Consider the following 21,472-nt stretch of genomic DNA (forward strand, 5'->3'; position numbering starts at 1 on the left):
AGCAAGGCAGTATTCCTATTCCTATTGTAGCCGTGCTATTCGTCCGCACGGCGGAAGTGCAATTCAGAGGTGGAATCAACTACAATAGACTGAGAGTAGTTGTAGCAAGCCATTCGACGCTAGAGTAGAGTATGAGTTCTAAATTCGGCAAATGTTCCCAGATGCCATTCTATAGTCTATCAGTCTATCTATATACAGATGTATATCTAGGAGAATCATGACGCGCGATGAAGATTTAGCCGCATCATCGAACAGACAGATCCAACCCTGAACTATTTTCTCTCATCGGCGAGGACAAAGTGGAAGACACCAGGCGCCTCGCTCTTGCCACTTCCTTTATCGGACACATAGATGCACTTTCTGAAAGTCGTCATGAGAGAGTACAAGAAGCTCTCCTGCTTCTCCTCGTGGTAGTTGGCGCCGAGCATGGGCTGGATGGCCTTGGTAGCCTTCTCCGCGTGGTAGAAGGGAATGCGGCTGAACAGGTGGTGAACAACGTGATAGTCAATGATCTCGTGGAAGAAGTGACGGCCGATGAAGCCAATGCTGCGGTCGATGGTGGCCAGAGCGCCCTTGGTGTAGGTCCAGGTCTCGGCACTGTAGTGAGGAACGGCAGGGTGGGTGTGCTGGAGGTACGTGATGGCAACTAGTACTGTCAGTGTGCTGAATTGATCGGACACATTATAAGGTGTACTCACTCAACCAGTGGTGAACCCAGAAGTAGGGGATCACGTATAGGAGAACAACGTTCCAGCCTCCGATCTGGGTAGAGGCATAGTACAGAACAGATCCCATGATGAGCAGACCCAAGTCAGACAGCGCAATGCTGACCCACTGAGCGCGAGTGAAGATAGGGCCGAAGGGGTTGAAGTGGCTGGAGATGCCCTTCAGAGGACGGTTCTCGGGCAAACTCTTCGGGCCAGCGGTGACGTTGAGGAAGAGGTACAGCTGCCAGCCCATGAGCTGGTGACCGATGAGCTGGACGAAAGAGACGATCGGGGTCTCCTCAGTCAAGTGCTTCAACTGCTCGATGCGCACGTTCTTCTTCTTGGCCAACTGCGAGTCGGTCCAGGGCACGAAGACGGTATCCTTCTCCATGTGACCGGTGTAGCGGTGGTGGCGAGCATGGGTGATCTTCCAGGAGAAGTAAGGCACCATCAAGAAAGAGTGAAGGGCCCAGCCGACAAAGTCGTTCAGCTTCTGGTGGCGGGAGAAAGCACCATGGCCGCACTCATGGGCCAAAATCCAGAGTCCCGTGCCAACACAGCCCTGGAAGAAGCCATAGACAGCCCAGGCAATGATTCGCAGCTCCAATGTAGGGAGGAGATAGATGTGGAAGGCAGCGTAGGTCAGGATAGCGCAGTAGAGGATGTCACGGGCAACGTAGAGGAGGGAGGTGACGGCCGAGGAGTCGAAGCATTCCTTGGGGATAGCATCTTTGAGGTCTTTCAGATTGGGAACGGTGTCATCTTCGACTTCCTGCGAACAGTGTCAATAGTTTTCTTTTTCTTTTCGGAAGCATACACTTTGGTCATACATACCACCACCGTCACAATAGGCTCCTTCTTGCGCAACTCGGTCAAAGTCATCTTTGCAGACTATGAATCCCACCAAATATCACACAGAGGGAATTGAATTGTGCGAAAGAAAAGCCGTGTGCAGCTTTCCGAATTTTTGTAGGAAAACCATAATGAATAGGGTCAGTGATCAGCGGCCACTGAGGAGACCCAATTAGGCGCATCGTGTTCCTGGCTTCTTCTGGAAGGCCTCTCGCCACACCTATGAGAAAGCTCCGGTGGAACCACGGAACGGTGTCAGATTCTGTATCCACGCTAACTGTCAATATCTCGGCGCCCCCTGAGTGGCTGCATTCCTTTCTGAGACTGAGAAATCGCAGAAACGGCCTGTCGTGGTTTGCTCCGCCGGTCTAATTCGAGGCCCTCCCACGGATTTTGCCCGTGCACACTGTGGAGGTCGGATTCCCAACAGTTTCAAAGGGGAATCGGATCTGGAGAAAACTTAGATTTGGGAACGACTCTGCGAGAAAACAGGGATATTTTCCTTGCTCAAGCCGGGGTTATCGATAAGCTCTGGAAATTCCATGCAAAAGGGGAACTCAATTCACCCCTCCAGGCTGTCCCCTGAATGTGATAGATTTGCGGGCTATAGATAGACCAGAAGTAAGGGATGCAAGCCTGCAATGGAAGGCCATCCATCCTCCTCCACCGCCCTCGCATGCCCCCAATCCCTTTTGAGTTTAGCCTCGCGTTTTCTGCCTTAAGGTTTTTTTTTTTTTGTAGTTTTTAGTTTCAACGTTTTTTCTTTCTCAACAATTTTTAGCGAGTCGTCAATCTTCGACTCGTATCTTTCTTATTTTTTCTTCTCGGCCGTCTGCATGCCGTCTGCATCTCGTCTTAGGGCTTCTCGAGACACGGGACAATTCAATCTTCGCCTATTGGCCAGCACTATTGTATTGGGCTTGCCCTTGCGGCATAAACTCGGAATTTGCATGACTTCTGACGAAGTACGGAGTATGTACACCGCCGGAAGAGCCTTCAGTAGATACTCCGAGCATGCCCATTGAATATTGGCCATATAGTCCCACTTGCATGGCCTTCTTATGCTGTCAAATCCAAGAACCTCGACAGTAATTGAAGCTCCCCTTCGTAGTTCAGCTCCCCAAGATCTTTGCCGCTAAGAACTGCGCCCAGCTGCTGCTTTGTGACAAACATTGTAAAACCAGCAGCCTCTGGTTTCGCTGGTTCGGTAGTGACCCGGCTGGTCAACACGCCGTTGCTCACAATCAACCTCCACCAGCTCCCCGTGTCTTTCACGTGAAAATCCATGATAAAGGACTCCGTGGCAGCCCGAGGCCCATGGAGTCGGACGGAGAGTAGACTGAGCCACTGCTCCACCGACTGATGGGGGTTTAGCTCCCGAGCCGCCAGCCCCGGACTGTGGCGCTGGGAATCGCCTCCTCCCTGGCGGAGGTCTAGCGCCCCGGTGAGGTAGAAGTTCCTCCACGTCGAGTTCTCCGCGCTGTAACCGAGGCGCTCGAACACGGAAGCCAAAGCCAATCGGGCCTGTTCATTTGTCGGATCCAGCGCGACCGCATGTCCCAAGAGCGTAGCGGCGAAACGACGATCTCCCTTCCGCGCGTACGTCTCAGCTTTCTGAACCACCGCCTCGATGCCGCCCATGCAGTCGACATAACGTCTTCCGTTTTCCACGGGCGGATGCTCCCAGAGATGGGCCGGGTTGCCGTCGAACCACCCCATGTAACGCTGGTAGATACCTTTGACATTGTGGCTGACGGACCCGTAAAACCCTTGTGCGTGCCAGGCCCGCTGCAGCGCGGGTGGGAGAGCCAGGGTCTCGGCGATCTCGATCCCCGTCAGACCCGTATTCATCATCCGGACAGTCTGATCATGGAGATATCCATACAAATCTCGTTGCTCCGCGATCAGTTGCTGGATCTCCTTGCGACCCCAGGTCGGCCAGTTGTGACCCGCGCACAACACGTCGGATTGCTCCCCGAACCAGACAAGCGACTCGTCCAGGTACCGCGCCCATGCCTTCGCATCCCGGACCAGCGCCCCCCTCAGGGTGATGATGTTATGCAAGGAATGCGTGGCGCACTCCGCGATATACAGCGCCCGACGATCCGGGAAGAAGAAGTTCATCTCCGCCGGCGCCTCCGTCTCCGGGACGAGCTGGAAGCGGATGCGCACCCCATCGACGACCCTCTCCTCCCCGGTTGCGGTGATGTGCTGGTTCGGCGGGATCAGCGAGGGCGTTCCCGTCGAAACCGCCATCCCAATGCCGCAGCCAATCTGCCCCTCGGGACTCTTGGGCAGCCGCGTCCCGTACATGAAGGCCGCCCGCCGACGCATCGCCGCTCCCACATAGATGTTCTCGCTCGTCGCTTCCTCCATGAACCCCTCGGGCGCGAGGATAGGCAACGTCCTCGCCTCATCTGGCGACGTGACGACCCCGCGAGCGCCGCCGAAATGGTCGATGTGCGAGTGTGAGTAGATCACCCCGGTCACCGGTCGGTCCCCGCGGTGGCTCCGATATAAAGTCAACGCGGCGTGGGCGCATTCCACCGAGGTCAGAGGATCGATGACGATCACGCCCTTGTGGCCCTCGACGATGGTCATATTCGCCAAATCGAACCCGCGAACTTGGTAGATCCCTTGCGTCACTTCGAAGAGTCCCTGCACGGAGGCCAGTTGACCCTGGCGCCAGAGCTTCGGATTGGCCGTCTCCGGGCATTCGGAGTCGCGTAGGAAGGCGTACGCCTCATTGTTGTAGACAACCCGCCCGTCCGAGCCGCGGATGATGCATGGCTCGAGCCCGGCAACGAAGCCTCGGGTGGCATTCTCGAAGTCGGTTCTGTCGGCGAAGTCGGGCTGGATGGGTGGAGAGGACATGGTGTTCACATTTGGTCGTCACAAGACTCAGTAGTGCGTGGGAGATTTATAGGAAACCACAACATTGCTGCGAAGGTTCCTTTGTTCCGTTGTTGTGCGTAACCGCGGCAGTAATTGACGTTGGTCGCGATGGCGATGTGATGATCCGGGGCTGCGGTCCTATCCCGGCTATACATGTTGCGGCCGAACCCCGATCGGGAATCGGCGTTAAGTTGCAGTGCTACGGAAAGTGCTGGTCACCTGACCGCGAACAAATGGTATTTCCGGCCATGGTCAAAGTAGTACTTGCCAGTAATATGAGCGAGCTACCTTAAAAGAAAGCAGTTTGGAGGATATCTTCAGGATGGCAGAGCTTGTCTGTCTTCTGTACTACTCCGCGCTATGTCGGCCCGAGTACATGCGGTTGCTAAACACCCAAACCAGTTCACAGAATCAGACTCCGTCCGTAATCGGGCATTGACCGTTTCGTGCAATATTCAAGAGCAATTATGGAGAGCGCGTTACTAGATAGCCTAACTGTCTTGGAAGTGATCGGTTATGGAGGGAACGCAGTGCCCAGCAAGCTAGATTGCGGAACACGCAGCGCACAGATAACTATGAGATATCCCTTTCCATTCGGGAAAGTTCAGGAAGAGCCCATTGTTGCACCCATTCGCATTGCATGATTCCCTTGGCAGCTGGCCTCTTCTCAGGGCCGAAGCCAGGCATATCTCCGATCATAGTGAGAAATGCAGACGTTTCGGCATCCCCCATCGCTTGCAGGTTGAATTCTTGTCTTAGCTCAGAAAGAGGATGAAGGGGTTCTTCTAAACTACTGAGTACTCTAGTAATCCTCTTGGAGGTGGTCGAAATAGAACCGGGCATGTCGAAAACTCAACTGTTCCAACAATGCTACACATTTATCAGCCGTATATTATAGTCAACAAAGACTACCGGGAACTGCTTTTACTTTATAACCGGCAAATCCATGCCTTCAAATTATTCTCCAGTTACATCATAGTCTCACTAACATAAGCAACCGTCTGCAAGCGCAACCTCCGAACGAAGATCCATCCCTACAGTAGCCCTCAACGACTCTTATAAAACAACAGCAGCAGCAAGCGCCACAGCCGCAACGCCTGCTACCACCATCGCCTCCCCGGTGATCAAAGGTCCGGCACCCTGGCTCTTCGACGAGGTCACCGCGTTCGTCGACGTGGCGTGCCCCGTCCCGTTCGCCGAGCCAGTACCCGTACCACCAGCAGTCCCAGTAGTCATTCCACCCCCCGAAGTATGGTTCTTGGCACTCGAGCCCGAAGGCCCCGCCGCGTGGGGAACCGTCACAGTGGCCGTGGGGACCGACGAGCTGAACAGCGTGAACACCTCGTCGGTGGTCGCCGTAGCCGTAGCCGTAGCCGTCACGGCGTCACCAGCGGTAGCGGTGATGGTCACCGGGAAGCGCGTGAGGTTCTGGGTGACGAGGGCGTAGCCGGCGGCTTGGTCGATCGCACTCCACGTTTCGTGGTGGGCGTGCATCGGGGACCCCTGGATGTGGGTGGTCTGGGTGCAGGTGACCAGGGGCGAGTTGTCGAAGGCGCAGATGATGGATTCGTAGCCGATGCTTTTGGTCGGCGGGTTAGACAGAGTGTGTGAAGATAAGTAGACAGGCAGCCAGCTAGCCAGCCAGCCAGGCAAGACTCACAAATCGTCCCTCGTGGCGGTGCTGAAGACTTGGGTCGTGGATGGCTCGGCTATGACGGTCACGTCGGCGGCCAGGCTGCATCCTGATGTCGCCGGGTTCGTTTGCTGGGGGGTCACGCAGGTAACGAGGTAGGTGGTTTCGTCCGCGTTCTGGGATAAGGGGAGTTAGCATATCGGTGGATAGGTGGGCACGGGAAACAAAGGGACTCACTTCGCCCACGACGGACGCGACGAGGCCTTCGGTCTGCGGTTCCATGATTCCAATGAACATATCGGTCACGGTCGCCTGGGCGGCAATGAGCCCAGCCAGGAGCAGGACGAGAAGGGTCTTGAGGATCATGATTGCGTTGTGAAAAGGTCAGTTGGACTATGTGGAAGATGCGAAGAACGAAGCGCGATGAATTGGTCAGATGGGGTGTGCGAGAAGGATAGATATGAGCAGAGGATGGTGACAAGAGGAGGTTTGGACAGGAGGCGGAGGGAGGCTGGAGGAGTGAATGTGTTACTCAGACCGGCAGTGCCATACCTCCAGGCTAGTCGGTGTACCTGCTTGACTTAGCAGGGGAGCAAATATCACCGACCACAACTGGAGCATGCTGAATATTGCTCAACATATTGGACGCAACAAATAATCCACAACAGTCTGAGCGTCTATCCTTACGACTCCTAGATTGATTGGTTAAACATGTATAGCCCCTTCTGAGTAGTCCCTTCATTGGCAACGGTCTTAAAAATGGGCAGTCTTATGAGCCGGGACACCCGTGCACAGCTGCTGTTAGTTCTTCTTGAACCCAGTAATAATAGCCGGTCCTTCACTGCTTATAGCCCACTGGGCAAACCTGTCCGCCATCTTGGCGTTTACGGCCCCCTTGTCAACGAGATGTGGGCAGGGTTGGCAAAGGGTCACCGGAACTGTCGGTACCCGCCTTATAGATGGCCGTCTGGCGATGCAGATCCTCTGAGATTATGAGATAGGTGCCGCGATCCGTTACGGTGTACTCCTCCAGAAGGTTGGCGGCGGTCAGCGCCTGAACAAAACAAGCGATGTACTGACGGTACCACGTGGAGTATGTCGTCGTCCATGGAACCTAGTAGCTGGGAGATGAGCATCGGTGCGACCACAGCGGGACTGGAGCAACGCACCTGTCCAATGCCAATCCAGAGGTCGGATTCCTTGATGTTGGTGGCGGACTTGTCATACCGTGAGAGGAACCTGGTACGAACAGGGGCGCCGCCGTTCTTGGCCGCGGTGTAGAGGCTGGAGAACATGGTCAAGATGTCGTCGGTCTTGTTCAGTCGAACTGGGTTGGAGTGAGGGCCAACCAGCAGAAAGTGGTCGCGCCAGGCGTACCAGGCAGGGCCCTTGGCCACGCTCTGTCGGATGGCAAACAACTGGGCGGCGGGATTGTGGGTAATGCCCATGTCCACAGTGTCGTCCTTCAGGTGATATATGGACTGTTGTGTCACTCTTGTACCAGGCGACCTTGAATGGTGCAGAACCGGTTTCCACGCTCGCCTTGATGAAATCATCTGCAAGAGCTGTGACAAGATGATGGGTTAGTCAACTAGGAATTGCAATGGGCGACTTCGTAGCATCTACTAACCCTCAATAAATCCACTTTGCCCAGCACCGCCATTCCAAATGCGAAGCTTCACATCGGTAGCAGAATTGCAGCCTCCGTTGTACAATGCAGTCGGCTCGACGGCGATGGCCAAAGTAGCTAGTGCTCCGAGTAGCGTACTGTGGTAGATCATTCGGAGAATCTAGATGCAGAATAGTAAGTACAAAGGCCGGTGCTTGACCTGTTCCCACTTGTCACTGGAGCAGCAGCACGGCGAAGCGAATGAGAAAAGCAATCTTAGACAAGCTGAAGATGATTGAAAGATCGAATGACAGTGTATTCAGAAGCGCATACGAACGAACTTCTGACCGCGAGAGAAGGATGAAATCCGGGTGCACGCTAAGCCCTTTTCGAGTCCTCCTTCTCCTACCAGCCTCAATCCTCAGGCAAGTCCTAACCTGAATATCATTACAGCTCGAAAGGTATCCTTTCCCTGCTTTACTGATGCAATCGACTTGGTCCCTAGACTCACAATCTATTTTGCCACTCTATCATTCGTCATTAAGCATTACTCTATCAATCATCTCCCGATCTAAGCTTCATAACATCATGACATCATGTCCCTCCATCCCCTAAACCACCTCCACAGGAGTAGCAGGCCTAGTCGCCATCATTTCCTCCTTGCGCCTCCTCTCATCCTCCATCAACCGCTGACAGAACGGACTCTTCCTCCGAATCCACTCCCCCTTGTAGATGAACATCACCGGAATGGGGATACACGCCAGACTCGCGAATCCCAGGATCGACGTCGCCCACCCCACGCTCAATGCAGAGTACATGGGGTCGGCCGCCAGCGGGAACACTGCACCGAGGATACTTCTGGTGATGAGCGAGGCAGACAGCGCGCTCGCGGAGTAGATCTTGTACGCGTCGGTGACATACGTCAGGAGCGAGATGAAGAGGATCTGATAGCCGACGCCGAAGAACAACCCGGAAAGCACCGGGACCAGCCAGTAGACGTGGCGGTCGGCCGTCCAAGCAAGCCAGAAAAGACTGATGGTGAGACAGGGGCCACCAATCAGGCAGATCGGCAGACGCTGGTATTCCGGGATCGTCGTCCACTTCTTGCCCTGGGCTTTGGCTTTTTCGTAATAGATGTCGTAGTAAAGAGAGATGAGGCCGGATGAGGCCGCGCCAATGCCAACTGTGTTTTTTTGTCAATACCATAAACGCAGGTGGGACTTGCAAGCATCATACTGGGTAGAAAGCAGAGTGAAGTCTGCTGCACATTAAAGCCATAGGTTCCTGTATCGCATCATTATTATACCATTCATCGAGCGAGAAAAGATATTTCGAAGTGCTTTACCTTCAAAAATGATTGGGTATGCTGCAAAGCAAAAGAAAATGAGAGCATAGGCGAATGAGATATAAAGAGCACTGAACAGGATAATAGGCTCGAAGATGACCATAGTGATAGGTCTGGTGAAGATCTCAAGAAGGCTGGAGTTCACTTCCACCTTTTTCAATTCCAGCTGGGAGATGTAGCTGTCTGTCTTGAAGGTGCTGTTCAACTCCTTCACTTTCTTTTGGAGAATGACACGCGCAAAAGTCTCTGCTCGGCAGCCTGTCAGTATGCACAAAGTCTGTCGCAAGGCATATCACTAGAAACGTACCCGGAAGAAATAGGGCCCCGATCCAGCAGCTTCCAGCCAGTATCAGGTCGATGCGAAAGGTCCAACGCCAACCATATTGTGCGCTGCACCCCGACATGATTGGCCCCACAATCGGCCCGAAGCTTGCAGCCTGTTTCTCTCGGTTACTTTATGTCCAATTAACCCCAGCAAGTGGTGCCCGATCAACATACAGACATATAAAAGGTCATTACACGGCCACGGTTCCGAGGGTTCGAGAACATGTCCGCATAAACACCACCAACAACAGTCTGCGGTGCAGCACCCATCGCACCACATATGAACCGGAAGATCAATAGCGATGACCAATTCGGAGCGAAAGCACAGGCAAGTGTCGCTAGAACAAAGACTGTAAAGCTTCCAAGTAGGACAGACTTTCGTCCAATGGTTTCACTCAGCGGACTGAATCCCAAGGGACCGACGACATATCCGATGAGAAAAACTCCCGTTGGCAGCACCTTTTGCGACCCGCCATCGACGCCAAAATCTTCCATGATATACGGGACCACATTGCTAGGCAAGGAAGACGATATTCCTGAATTCAGAACAAGGAACAACGCCGCGAGGACTGTATATATTTTTTTGGTCTGTTGGTTTGAAGCAATCGGTCAGCTCATGGAAGATGACACTGCGGGCACTGCACCCAAAACACATACATGGCTCCAGTTGGTAGGATGTGCTATCGAGTCGTGATCGAAATCTACCACAATTTGGTCGTCCATCAATCGGGTCAACTGATATCCCTCTGTAAGCTTTGCACTCGGACCTTCTGAGAAGCCGGAAAGAATTCGACCGTTGTTCCTAATATGCTTTTCATCTGCTATGTCGCATGAGAAGTGAACTCTGCAAGGGTGCGCTTCGAGCTCCTACCTGCAGCAACAAGTCTGGGTTCAAAACCCTCGACTACTGAATCTGAAGCCATAGTCTCTCGTGATAACAAGAGCAGTCGACCTCAAAAACGAATAATGCAAGTGAATCCGATTTGATTTGTGTATACCGTCATTCTTAGCCATTGCGGATAACGAGCGTTATATAGGCTTGTCACCTGCGGGACCCTACAGAGATGAGGTATCAGTGAGTCACGATAACAACGTAACTATGCAAGCATTGAGGCATTTTGATGGAGCTCTTGGCTTGGAGTATGTCTTGAATGCCCAATGGGAGACCTTGTTTACTCGGACCTTGTCAATCGCCAGACCGGGCCCGGTCCGGCCCCGGTGCAGCGGGATGCCCACACAACGGCCCCGACCTGGAGCCGGTTCACAGGTTCGATGTTGGCAACACAGTCTAGAACTTCGTGAGTCCAGAATTCTAAGAGCCCGTCATGCAGCACGCTAATGATCCACTTCAAGGGACGATCACCGGACACCAGGGCACTTATGCAGAGAGTCCCAAGCCCGTTCTACAGCATTGGCTGGGAAATGACCCATGTCCGGTTGGCGAGCCCACCGCAACTTTGTCGCAAAATTGTCTTCTCACTCGCATACCATTCTTGACTTTCTGTCGACATACAGATTATCGCATGTGAATTTCGACTGCGCGACAAGCGTGGCTTCCACAGACGTGTCAGGGATTACCTGTCTTTGTGCGGGCCACACATTTTATCGCCCATACATCACCATCACCTGCCCCCACATAAAGAATGTGCTGCTAGCCATAGTATGCTGTTTCATGTTGTCGGTTACTGCGGCATAGAAGGCATCGCAGGGAGGAAGTCGAATATGTCATTCTGCTCTTCTTCGAACAACCCGAACGAATCTGCAATCGGGTGACATAAATTCCAGTTGGGAGCTTCCATTGGTCCTGGTGGCCGGGGTGGGAACTGCCTGGGAGGGGCAGATCTGTCAGTATTAGGTATCGAAAGCAGGTCGGTGTCTTTGACCCCTTGGTGAATCGTCTCCGTGGCTCCATAGCTGGGCTGCTCTGACGGTGCCGATGCAGACGACATGGGTACTTTAATGCCGTCCAGATTCTTGTTCGAAACCAGCTGCTCATCCACACGCCTACTATCCTCCTGGACATGGAAGCAATTGTCGCCCTGTCCGCGCTGGCTCGCGACAAGCGCGCGACCATAGTTGACAAAGATCGACACGGTCCGGTGGATATCCGGGTAGGGGGGTTGCTTCAGAAGGTCACATATGAGTTGGGCCCGTTCAAGGAGCAGGTCTTGATCAATCAAGTCTGGCCTCCATCTCGCGATTCGTAATGCGAATGTTGCTGTATGGGGTCAGATGTTAGGTGTCACCATGCACAACAGGGATTATGGCTGTTGGGACCACTCACTGACAAATGCGATTGTCAAAGCTGGATATGTAGGAGTCCATGTCAATTGACATCGGTAGGATGTTTCCGATATGATCAAACCCAGTTGGTCCATGGTTGCTGAGGCAAGCGAGCGCCATAAGTGGGAAACATCCGGATCATCTGTTTCTGAGTCCGATTCGATGCTGCCACACTGTAGCTTTTGGATCCGCGCCAACGATGCGCAAAATGCAAATATCCGAGCATAGTTATGCATCAACTTGAGACTGCAGCGTTGAAATGCGCCCGCATGAAAGCCATTATCTTGAAGACACCTTCCGTCAGCGTCTCCAAGCATGTTGGTGCGGAAATGGAGCCTTACTATTATGAATTTCATCCCAGGTATTCCACCATGTCTGTAATCTTGCCATGACAGCCGGTAATTCGATGCCAACGATTTCGTGAATGGTCTTCGAGTTTTCGACAATCATCCGGAATTGGCCTAACAAGTTCAGAAAAAGAACCAAGAGGTAAAGTCAAGCGTGCACTCACTCCGAAGCTGGTGAACTTCAATGATACATATTGTGCGCATATCGCAAGGCAACGAAAGCGGGTAATCGAGGAATTTGCGTAGTTTCGTAGTATCAACAGCGTCAATTCTTGATTTCCGACCTGTGCCGGACGCGACATCCAGTTCGAGTGTGAAACTGATGAGCCAAGTCCTAGTCTGCCACACCAGCTTCCGCTCTTCCAAAGTGGCGGAGAGCGCACTCCGGGGTACATTCTGTTGTGAAAGCAAGGTGTCTAGCGACTTCTCGAGCCCCGAGTCAAGGGCAGTGCGTAGGATCAGCGCTGTGGAGAACCAGGTTTTCTCCGAGTAGGCCGCGAGCAGAACCATCCCCTGGACAGTTTCGACTTTGGTCGGTCGCTCGAAGAAACTGTCCTCGGCGAGTCTCTGTGCTTCATCCTGTAGTACCCGCTGGAGGTGGGTGTTGCTTCGGAGGTCGAGAACCGCCCGGCTGGCTATGTAGATCATGACCGAGAAGCAGAAGAGCGAGCGCGATCGGATCGAATCGAAGGTGTCCCGAATGGGGTCGAACAAGGCAAGGAAGTTCTTACTGCCGTTGAAGAACCTGGATTCGAGGGTCAACGTTGTCCTTTCTCGAGAGTGCTTGAGTGAATGCTATTCTACCTACCGTTCATACATCGACCGTGCCTGCTCCTCGCTGATGATGCCTCGAGCGATGATATCACTTCTCAGATCGGCCTTGTTCGAACTATCCATGAAGATCTGCTGGCGCGGTTAGCGACATGTGCTCTGTACTATGAGCGCGACTTACACTGCTGGACCCGAGCAGATTCACCGACATGGAGTGTACGACCGAGACGGGGGCAATCATATCGTTGGGGCTTAACTGCTGGCTGCTGTCCTGACCGTGTTTCTCGGAGGCGCCTGGAGAGCGGAGGTCCCCAGAGTCAGGCAGGGAGTCGAGCGCACTGTCCAGCGCATTCTCCTGTACGACCGGGCCAGGCGAATATTCTGGCTCGCGGGTCGACGTTGTGCTGAACCCGGTTGGTTCATTCCACGGGGATCTTGCGATCTGCCGTCTACACATGACATGGAGTCAGCCCAGTACAATGCATCAGACACATTTCCGATTCCACCTACCGAGAGGGTCGGGGAGACTCGTGGCGCTGACTGCGCCGCCTTCCATCCACGATGGGATCGAGAACACAGTCGCGACCCGCGCTGCGACAGCGCGCACAGGGGACCTGACTGCGGGCGTCGCAACGCATTTTCTGTTTCCTGCACCAGCGACATGCTTTGAAGAAGCGCGGAGGGGCATTGCCCGACCGGAAGCGTAATTCTGAGATTCTCTCACTCATGATTGTGAATGCCAGCCAGCCTGAAGATGTAAGTTGGGGATTTCTCCGGCTCGGAATGGTTTGCGGGGAAAGTTTGCCAGTGGGAACGTGGAGAACAAATTACGGACCGGCTTCTCGGTGGGATTGGGCCGAGTTGCGCCTATGCTAGGCAAGTTCTTCCTTGGAGCCGAGTGGGGAATCAACAGACTGCCACTACTATCCAGGATCTGTACTGCAATTGTTCTTGACATCTGTGATTGAACTGGTATCCCACAAATTCAGTTGCCTTTCGGACTATACTGCACAGGAGGATTCATAATTACAACAGCCAGAAGTCCGGTACAATCACCTATTCCGGCACCGCCATTACACTACCTAGTAATTCCCATGATATACCTCCCATCTCTCGAACTTGCATTGCAATCGTGGTCAAGAGAAAGATCTGCCCGCAAGAAAGTTTCATCGCTAGATTGCTTATGATAGTACCTATCGGTGCCCAGAACTCAATTCCCGGCTCTCCAAGACGTGGAGATGATATGCACTTGTGATGTCATTCGAGCCCCTTGCTTGCACACACGTGCTGCACAAGTTAAACTGGATTCTAGAGTAATCTCCGATGATCGGAGATCAACTGTGACAGTTGGGCTGGTTCAGGTATGCAAAGTCGAACCTAGAATTGCGATGATAAATGCCTGATAGGGGTTCTTTGTATGTTGCACACAAAAGGAGCCTGATGTAGCTTCATTTGCCTCCCACGCGCTGCACATCCTCGCCATCGTTACCGCTTGCTTGAGCTCGATCATTCTGGGTTGTCTGACCGTGTAGATAATGGCTTGCCCATACCGAATCAAGCATTCCTCTGATTCCATTCCCGATCAAACACATTCAGCGACCGTTGAGCTACAAAGCACATGTCAGCACCTCTCAACTCCTGTAAATGACTGTCAGATTGACTCACCCGACGGAACAATATCCAGCGCCTTAACCGACGCATGCACCGGCTGCTGCAACATGAACACCGCTGCGCGTGCAATATCCTCCGACACCAGAGGCCTAGAATCTCGGATCAGCACAACGCTCCAAGGAGCCCCAACCCCTCCTGAAACCAACCAGTCAGGGAACAACATACTGATACCCCTCGAAAAACTGATCGTACATCTCCTTATCATGCCCCACGCGCAGCGAGTGGAAATTCGTGGCCACACACCCCGGCCGCAGCGCCAGCACCCGGATGTTCGTGCCACTCAGTTCATTGCGGAGCGCGTTCGTGAACCCCTCCTGCGCGGCCTTGTTGGTGTGGTAGACGCACTCCCCAGAGAAGGGCGGGACCTCCAGCCCCGTGACGGAGGTGATGTTGAGGATCGTGCCGGCTTTGCGGGGGATCATGGAGGCGTTCAGCACGGCGTGCGTGACGAACATCCAGCCGTTGATGTTGGTGTGGTTCATGGTGAGGATGTCGGCGATTTTGAGCTCGTGGAAGGGCGCGGGGGCGCCGAGGGCGAGGCCGGCCTATTTTGGTTGGGGTCAGTCATGTTTTGCTGTGTGGTAGCATGGAAGAGGGTTTCAGGACATTGTTGATGAGAATGTCGATCTGATTAAGCTCCTGGGAACTGGATTTCACCGCGGACTCGACTGCTTCGTAAGATTGGATGTCGACTGCTTTGCTGGTGATCTTGACACCTGGGTGTTGTTCCTTGATCCTGCTCGCGAGGGCTTGGAGTTTGTCCTAGTTATGTTTTAGTATGGTGTGTATGTCTTGTCGTGGTAACATTCCACATATTTTCTTACTTCCGACCGTGCAAACAGAATCAAATTGGCACCCTGTTCTGCTACTGAATTGGCAATCGCCTCGCCAATGCCCATTGAAGCTCCAGTCTGCAGCTATATTAGCTTGAACCACATTGAGGAATAGGAATAGGAGATTGTCACGTACAATGAGCACATTAAGTCCTTGCAGCGACATATTGAGAGATGACTTCTCCTTGATAACAAAATAGTAGGTAGTAATTGTGAGTCGGGATTGTGCTGTTGAGGGTTAAACGGGGTATTTTGAAGATATCCACATGAAGAGTGGGACGTCATAGTGGGTACATTTTCAGGGTCTCGATTTCTAATCAATCAAAGCTTCAGCGTCGTCTATTGGCCAAATTTTGAGCCGTGGACTGTCGGGCTCTCAATCGAGTATAGTCATATGAAGTTCTCCATAGTAATGGCAGTTATTCATCTTGGTAAGGGTTCTCGGCTCTGATCTGTTCAGTCCGCCCATTTCCATCGATCCGTCCACACCATACATGGTGTACCTTTCTTAGGTCGTGCGTGAGAAACCATTGTTAAATAAGCTTCTCGGGGACACAACCGAGTAAGCAGAGACTGTTCATTCATTGGTGATACTCCATGTCATCGGTTAGTTTTGTAGTGAACGGGCTTCCCAGGGCCCATAGAATCGAGAATGAGGCATCACATGAAACGACCGTGGGAATTCTCCGCTCAGTGGGGAGCAAAAATCGAGAATGGCATTTCTAACATGAATTTGTCCGAGTTTGCTTGCATGTCCCTAGTGACCTCAGAGGTACAAAATTGAAACCAAAGTGCGCATGGTCCGTCGACTTCGGCTCCTGGAGGTCCTGAAATCGGCAGTCGAAGCAGTAAAAGCCTCAAAACGGCGAGCTTCAGATAACGCAAGCAGCAGAAGTAATCAGCTCGAGGTAAATAGATGCAGAATGCTAGGAATAGGAGTGAGACTAGAAGTCGTGTCAAGTCCAGGCGATCGAGACCTCGAGCCCCTAGCATGTATGGGTCGGTTCTTTTCAAGTCGTGGTCAGCTCCGAATTCCCACACGCGCTGCTACTGAGATGCTGCAATGCAACCTGATCTACTATAGTAGCCGACTGATCCGGGAGTTGTTGCTGCTGAGTAGCTGGGCCAGCCTGCAAATCATCGATTCCTGGCAGATGCAGCGCTATCGACAGGTATGCGCGAGCCTTTGCTCATGTTCAGGAGGAATGTTGGCAAGGTTAACTCCAGTGCGTTCGAAGACCGGTGCTTCGAGAAAGCCTTATCATTCGCTTTGCAGCTACCTGCCGGCTGATAGAACCTCTGGGAAGACTGGCCACAATTGTACGTGAGGGACGACTCCTTGCCTCGGACGCATGAGATGCAGTCATGAGATATTTTCGTCGCGCTACATTCGTGCGCCATTTATGCCAAGGATACTTACAGCCCTTTTCCGCCCTTTTCCGCCCTTGGAAAGGATAGGATTGTATATATTGTGTCTGGGAGGACCGCGGCGAAAGTGAGTGAGTGTTGAAGGGCAACCATGGGGCTCATTACAGAAATAAGCCAGCCTCCAAAGGAGCCTCCAAAATGGTCCCTCAACTCTTATCTGCTGATGAATGCACTCATTTTTGCATTGGCAGGGATATGTAAGGGTTTTGATGAAGGTGAGAGGCAAAACTCCACCGTCTAAGCCATCAAACATCTAATCCAGCAGCGAACATCGCATGTCTTGTCGTACAGTCCCAGTTCCGCGTCGCCTTTGGGATCGATAGACAGTCACCAGACGAATATGCCAACACGAAAGGGTGGATTGTGTCGATTTTCACGGCTGGGGCTATCTTTGGCTGTCTGGCTGTAAGCCAAATTCCAACAGTCCATGAATACCTGACTTGCTAACGGAGTCCCAAAAGTGCCTGCCAGTCAATGACCGCTTGGGACGAAAATGGAGCTTGCGTCTGTCAACGTTGATCTATGCAGCAGGAGTCGCCGGACAGGCGCTCAGTAAAGGCAACCTGTCAGCCTTTTACGCATCCAGGTTCATCGCTGGGTTTGGTGGTGGCGGAATCACTATCGTTCCTTCGATGTATATCTCGGAGGTAATCCATCTTCATCGGCATGAAGAGTGGGAGTGTCGGCTTATCAGGCATCTAGATTGCACCGAAAAGGATTCGCGGGCTTCTCGCTATTCAGTACTCGACTTGCCAACAGCTCGGTTCTGTTTTCGGCTTCTTCATCAACTATGGCATCACCAAGGCGTATGACGGAGAAGACCTGCAATGGATGGTTCCTACATTCCTCCAGCTGGTGCCGGCGGTGATCTGGGGGTTTGGAACGTTTTTATGTGTGGAATCTCCTCGATGGTTACTATACGTCGGCCGGCGCGAACAAGCCATTGCCACGGTATCCCGACTCCGCGGCTTGCCCAATGGTCATGCCGAAGTGATTTCCGACATCCAGATCATGGAATCGCAGATCTTGTACGAGCGGGAGGCTGTCGTGGGAGCGACGCAGTGGGACCTGGTGAAAGAAGTGTTACTTCCAGTCGAGAATCGACGCCGCTTCCTGCTTGTCTTCATGGCGCACCTATTCTCTCAATGGTCGGGCGCCAGTGCGATCACTCAATATCTCCCCACGATCTTCGGCTACTTGAGTATGCCGAGTGAGACCGCCTCGCTAGCGACCGGGTTCTACGCGGTGGTCAAGTTTGTCAGCTGCCTGATCTTCTCGTTGCTGGTGATTGATTTCATCGGACGTCGGAGGTCTCTCATGACGGGAATCACGCTTCAAACGACCACCTTGGTCTACCTGGCGTGCTACCTTGGCATAGCTCGCACGATGACCGCGGCCCACATCGCCAACACCCCGAGTGTATCTCGAGCCTCGACGGGGGCTGTGGCAGCTATCTTTATCCATGGGGTGGGGTGGAACATCGGGTGGCATGGCATGCCGTATCTTATCGGGGCAGAAGTGTACCCAATCCGTATCCGATCGCTGGCTGTTTCGATGGGCATGGCCATTCACTGGGTGTTCTTCTTCGGATGTTCTCGGGCGACTCCTGATATGCTGGAAGTGATGCAAGAATGGGGCGCATTCGCCTTCTTCGCTTGCATCTGTTTTGTTTCGCTGATTTATGTGTTCTTTGCGATGCCGGTAAGTGTCCCCCTAGCGAGATGGTCTTCAGGATTCCACGCGGGCGGAGTTACTAAGATTGTTCAGGATACCACCGGACGATCTTTGGAGTCACTGGATAGTTTGTTCCAGCGGCCCTGGTACAGAGTTTACCAGGTGGCCTATGCAAAGAATGACAATGTGGGAGGTGTGGTGTAAAAAAGGTTGCAGTGGAAGTGGAAGGGCGAGATGGGCTGGTCTAGTTCTATTCCCGTGTAACTCCGGTCTGTAAGCAGTAAGCGATGAAAATGACCTCGGACACGAGACCACAGGCACTTGATATGGTATCGGATGCTCCTCTTGACATTTAACCCTAGTAGTCACACGGCAAGTGGTCAATTTAGCCGATCAACCTGGCACAGTGCGACGCTGAAGTGTAACCACCTGGTTCGGTGTATTCGGAAGAGGGGGGGGAATAATCGATTGGAGGAGGGAAGATTATCAAAGCTGAGCAGGGTCCGAGGGCTCAGCTGCAGTGGTGTGGCGGCCATGTGCAACACTGCCGCTGCTTTTGGGAGACTCACTGGTCGCTCACTGTAAACACGCACCGAATCCCCGGTTGCTGCCCAGACCAGTAGCTTCGGTACCAACTGGGCTTTTCTATTTTTCCTCCATACCTTGTGATGCATCGCCCAGAGCAGGGATTCTGAACTGTGCATCTATTTCATTTCCAAAAACTGACATTTCTGAAACCCTGGACTTCAATCCTGCATACGACGACACATATGAGCAATTCCAAAGGCCTCACTGTATCATCATGGGTCTCCGAATTGCCCGGTTCCAACATACATTTACCATTCAAGAAGGTTGACGTGCATACTACTAGGTACTTGATGGTGAGAATGGTACAGACATCAGACAAAGACACCACATCCATCTTCCCAAGATTGATTAATTCCAGGTTCTATTTCCCTAGAAGAGGAGGAAGCTCCATCGAACCGTCGGTCATCTAAGGTCAATCATCCACACAAGGGGATACATAAATCGGAGCATATAGACTCTACTCTTGTGAGTTCTTGAGCCAGGGAAAATCCTGAAACGTGATGGACCTGGCACGAAAAACCAACCATTGAAAAGTAGTCTCGTTCAGAAGAAGCGTTGTGTATCGGAAGTTAGTATAAACCTAGATACCTGATGTGTTGTAGCAGGGATAACTACCCCGACGCAGATAAAAGCATCGGTTTCCTGTTTTTTGGATAGCACAATCTTGGTACAACAACCACCCCACCACGAGGCAAGACACTGTCTCTCGGGCTCCTCTTCCGAGAAATCTCTCCTTCATGTTCCTACCCCAATTTGGTAACGGTCTGGTTTAAGCATAAGTCTAACCGTGGAGCACAGGGGTCGGTTGCAAGCACGTTTGGGCTCCAGCATGACGACACAGTCGATCATCGGTCTACCTTAACTCAAGGATAGAGTCGATTAGCAGACTAGAGCATGTGCAAGGACAATAAGAAGGACGGCTTCACCTCCCTCAGCTGCGGCGTGGTCGTATGCTCATATGTGCATGATGCCACTACGTCCGAACCCGGCTCTTCAACCAGTATACCCGCAGCCATGATGCCTAGTAGTTTATCGGAGATTCCCCAGCACCCAGAGCAGATTGACTTGCTCCAACATACCCTCCTCTATGTGGTGATCATCTTCTACCACTCGCAATATCACGCTCCCAGCTATCACGTGAAGTTCTCCAAGCATAAACTCTGTCTCTCCCTTCACATCGGCACAGGGCTCTTTGAGGTCTTCGAGTACCGCCTCCGTCGCGTCCAGCTAGGCCATGATAGGATCCTCCCCAGCTCACTGGACGTGGTTTCCTGCCTAGTCTGGTCAGCCACCAGTCTTCAGCTGGTGAAGACACTCCGGCGCGGCGATCCCCAGACTACACGACCTCCCTACCAAGCAGGAGCCATCCTGCGCCCCGTCGTATGTATGCTCGCCTACCTGCTCCAGAGCCCCGACCTCCATCGGCTCTCGGTTTATGCGTTGGACAGCTTCGTCTATGCACGCGTCTTCATCTTCTTCTTCCATTATACCCCGTATCTGCGGGATACGCCTGGCAACACCATATATGCGCTAGCCATCCCCTTGGCGGCGGCATTCAGCATTCATGAGAGCCGCGTGCCCGGGGCGGCGGTGGGGTTCGTGCTGGGCATGGCGTACATCGCGAAGCTGAACGAATGGGTGTCCCAGCGGTCTCGCCAATTGAGGGAGTAAGTAGTCAAGAACCAAGATGGTGTAGTCCGAGGTTGCTTTCGTTCTGACATTGCTCTCTAATCCTGATGAGCAGGCAAAGACGTCCACAGTGGAGAAACACCTGGTGACGGGGTTGCGGAGGCTGGGGTTCGCGGAGCTACAGGAGCTGCGAAAGGTCACCAACCACCAGGCCTTGAAGAAGCCGCTGACGGATGACTATGTCTCCAGTGGCGAAGCGTCTTGTTGAACATGTGTATCTCTTGGCAGTCATATCCCGGAGATAAATGTATAAGTGTAAATCCGCCCGCATTCTATAGACTATATATTTTCGCAGTGCAGTGCGGGATGGGAGTGAGGTTGTTCGATGAATGTCTCATAAATAGTTGACCATCATTTAGATTAGAACTAAATCGATATATCTTCAGTGCATAGCTTGATGTTTAGACTGTTGGCTGTAGTGGATGGTGATGGAGCTTCTGTTGTTGCGTCCGAAAGGCAGGTATCGCCCGGGAACCTCGGGACGGGCACGCACTTTCCAGTTGCACCCCACGCTCCGTGAGCGAAAAGCAGCGTCCGACCAGGCCCAAAGTGGAAAGGCTCGCTTAGCAGGGAAGACGGTTATTGTTGCCGTTGCCAAGGAAGCAAGCATTAGTTAGTCACTTATTGTGCCTGATGATAAATGACATGACAATCATGATCACTCTGCCTGACTCCGTTCTCTCTCCACACTTTTACGATCGATCTGGTGGTGGAGAAGATATGGATGTGTTAAGTTACTTTGTATGACTTGATGATGATGAAGATAGTGCATATACTCTTGATCTCTACGAGGGAGACTACGTACTCGAAACTGCGCGAACAT

The 21,472-nt window shown here is 52.6% G+C and overlaps 9 protein-coding genes across 9 annotated transcripts; 2 read left to right on the top strand and 7 right to left on the bottom strand.

The window, feature by feature from the left end:
* Nucleotides 1-246: 246 nt before the first annotated feature.
* BO95DRAFT_109735 (oleate delta-12 desaturase) lies at nucleotides 247-1,992 on the bottom strand. Its single transcript, XM_025580360.1, has 3 exons — nucleotides 1,542-1,992; nucleotides 699-1,479; nucleotides 247-646 (listed from the first exon to the last, which is right to left on the bottom strand). The coding sequence occupies exons 1-3, from the start codon at nucleotides 1,587-1,589 to the stop codon at nucleotides 273-275; spliced, it is 1,203 nt and encodes a 400-aa protein (XP_025442865.1). The 5' UTR covers nucleotides 1,590-1,992; the 3' UTR covers nucleotides 247-272.
* Nucleotides 1,993-2,299: 307 nt separating this feature from the next.
* BO95DRAFT_442220 (alkyl/aryl-sulfatase) lies at nucleotides 2,300-4,559 on the bottom strand. Its single transcript, XM_025586375.1, has one exon. The coding sequence runs from the start codon at nucleotides 4,431-4,433 to the stop codon at nucleotides 2,619-2,621; it is 1,815 nt and encodes a 604-aa protein (XP_025442866.1). The 5' UTR covers nucleotides 4,434-4,559; the 3' UTR covers nucleotides 2,300-2,618.
* A 617-nt stretch (nucleotides 4,560-5,176) lies between these two features.
* BO95DRAFT_513951 (uncharacterized protein) lies at nucleotides 5,177-6,734 on the bottom strand. Its single transcript, XM_025591642.1, has 3 exons — nucleotides 6,325-6,734; nucleotides 6,115-6,263; nucleotides 5,177-6,033 (listed from the first exon to the last, which is right to left on the bottom strand). The coding sequence occupies exons 1-3, from the start codon at nucleotides 6,451-6,453 to the stop codon at nucleotides 5,511-5,513; spliced, it is 801 nt and encodes a 266-aa protein (XP_025442867.1). The 5' UTR covers nucleotides 6,454-6,734; the 3' UTR covers nucleotides 5,177-5,510.
* Nucleotides 6,735-6,985: 251 nt separating this feature from the next.
* Nucleotides 6,986-7,929, bottom strand: BO95DRAFT_513952 (uncharacterized protein; the record flags this gene model as incomplete). Its single annotated transcript, XM_025591643.1, has 4 exons — nucleotides 7,718-7,929; nucleotides 7,597-7,652; nucleotides 7,257-7,568; nucleotides 6,986-7,201 (listed from the first exon to the last, which is right to left on the bottom strand). The coding sequence occupies exons 1-4, from the start codon at nucleotides 7,866-7,868 to the stop codon at nucleotides 6,986-6,988; spliced, it is 735 nt and encodes a 244-aa protein (XP_025442868.1). The 5' UTR covers nucleotides 7,869-7,929.
* A 266-nt stretch (nucleotides 7,930-8,195) lies between these two features.
* BO95DRAFT_109964 (putative MFS multidrug transporter) lies at nucleotides 8,196-10,276 on the bottom strand. The gene is made up of 6 exons (XM_025580361.1): nucleotides 10,023-10,276; nucleotides 9,540-9,953; nucleotides 9,349-9,478; nucleotides 9,042-9,287; nucleotides 8,933-8,980; nucleotides 8,196-8,879 (listed from the first exon to the last, which is right to left on the bottom strand). The coding sequence occupies exons 1-6, from the start codon at nucleotides 10,086-10,088 to the stop codon at nucleotides 8,308-8,310; spliced, it is 1,476 nt and encodes a 491-aa protein (XP_025442869.1). The 5' UTR covers nucleotides 10,089-10,276; the 3' UTR covers nucleotides 8,196-8,307.
* A 771-nt stretch (nucleotides 10,277-11,047) lies between these two features.
* BO95DRAFT_463117 (Zn(II)2Cys6 transcription factor) lies at nucleotides 11,048-13,494 on the bottom strand (the record flags this gene model as incomplete). Its single annotated transcript, XM_025588966.1, has 7 exons — nucleotides 11,048-11,583; nucleotides 11,650-11,931; nucleotides 11,990-12,109; nucleotides 12,160-12,740; nucleotides 12,804-12,898; nucleotides 12,948-13,215; nucleotides 13,277-13,494. The coding sequence occupies 7 exons, from the start codon at nucleotides 13,492-13,494 to the stop codon at nucleotides 11,048-11,050; spliced, it is 2,100 nt and encodes a 699-aa protein (XP_025442870.1).
* An 826-nt stretch (nucleotides 13,495-14,320) lies between these two features.
* BO95DRAFT_431330 (SDR family oxidoreductase) lies at nucleotides 14,321-15,436 on the bottom strand (the record flags this gene model as incomplete). Its single annotated transcript, XM_025585002.1, has 6 exons — nucleotides 14,321-14,373; nucleotides 14,432-14,526; nucleotides 14,603-14,982; nucleotides 15,044-15,199; nucleotides 15,262-15,348; nucleotides 15,407-15,436. The coding sequence occupies 6 exons, from the start codon at nucleotides 15,434-15,436 to the stop codon at nucleotides 14,321-14,323; spliced, it is 801 nt and encodes a 266-aa protein (XP_025442871.1).
* Nucleotides 15,437-16,789: 1,353 nt separating this feature from the next.
* On the top strand, nucleotides 16,790-18,576 carry BO95DRAFT_361523 (general substrate transporter; the record flags this gene model as incomplete). Its single annotated transcript, XM_025582528.1, has 5 exons — nucleotides 16,790-16,913; nucleotides 16,964-17,103; nucleotides 17,160-17,345; nucleotides 17,401-18,399; nucleotides 18,466-18,576. 5 exons carry the CDS (start codon nucleotides 16,790-16,792, stop codon nucleotides 18,574-18,576), a joined length of 1,560 nt encoding a protein of 519 aa, XP_025442872.1.
* Nucleotides 18,577-19,570: 994 nt separating this feature from the next.
* On the top strand, nucleotides 19,571-21,056 carry BO95DRAFT_442226 (uncharacterized protein). Its single transcript, XM_025586376.1, has one exon. It carries the CDS (start codon nucleotides 19,855-19,857, stop codon nucleotides 20,629-20,631), a length of 777 nt encoding a protein of 258 aa, XP_025442873.1. The 5' UTR covers nucleotides 19,571-19,854; the 3' UTR covers nucleotides 20,632-21,056.
* Nucleotides 21,057-21,472: the final 416 nt, after the last annotated feature.

The sequence above is a fragment of the Aspergillus brunneoviolaceus genome (assembly GCF_003184695.1).
Source record: "Aspergillus brunneoviolaceus CBS 621.78 unplaced genomic scaffold BO95scaffold_29, whole genome shotgun sequence".
Classification (NCBI taxonomy): Eukaryota; Fungi; Ascomycota; class Eurotiomycetes; order Eurotiales; family Aspergillaceae; genus Aspergillus; species Aspergillus brunneoviolaceus.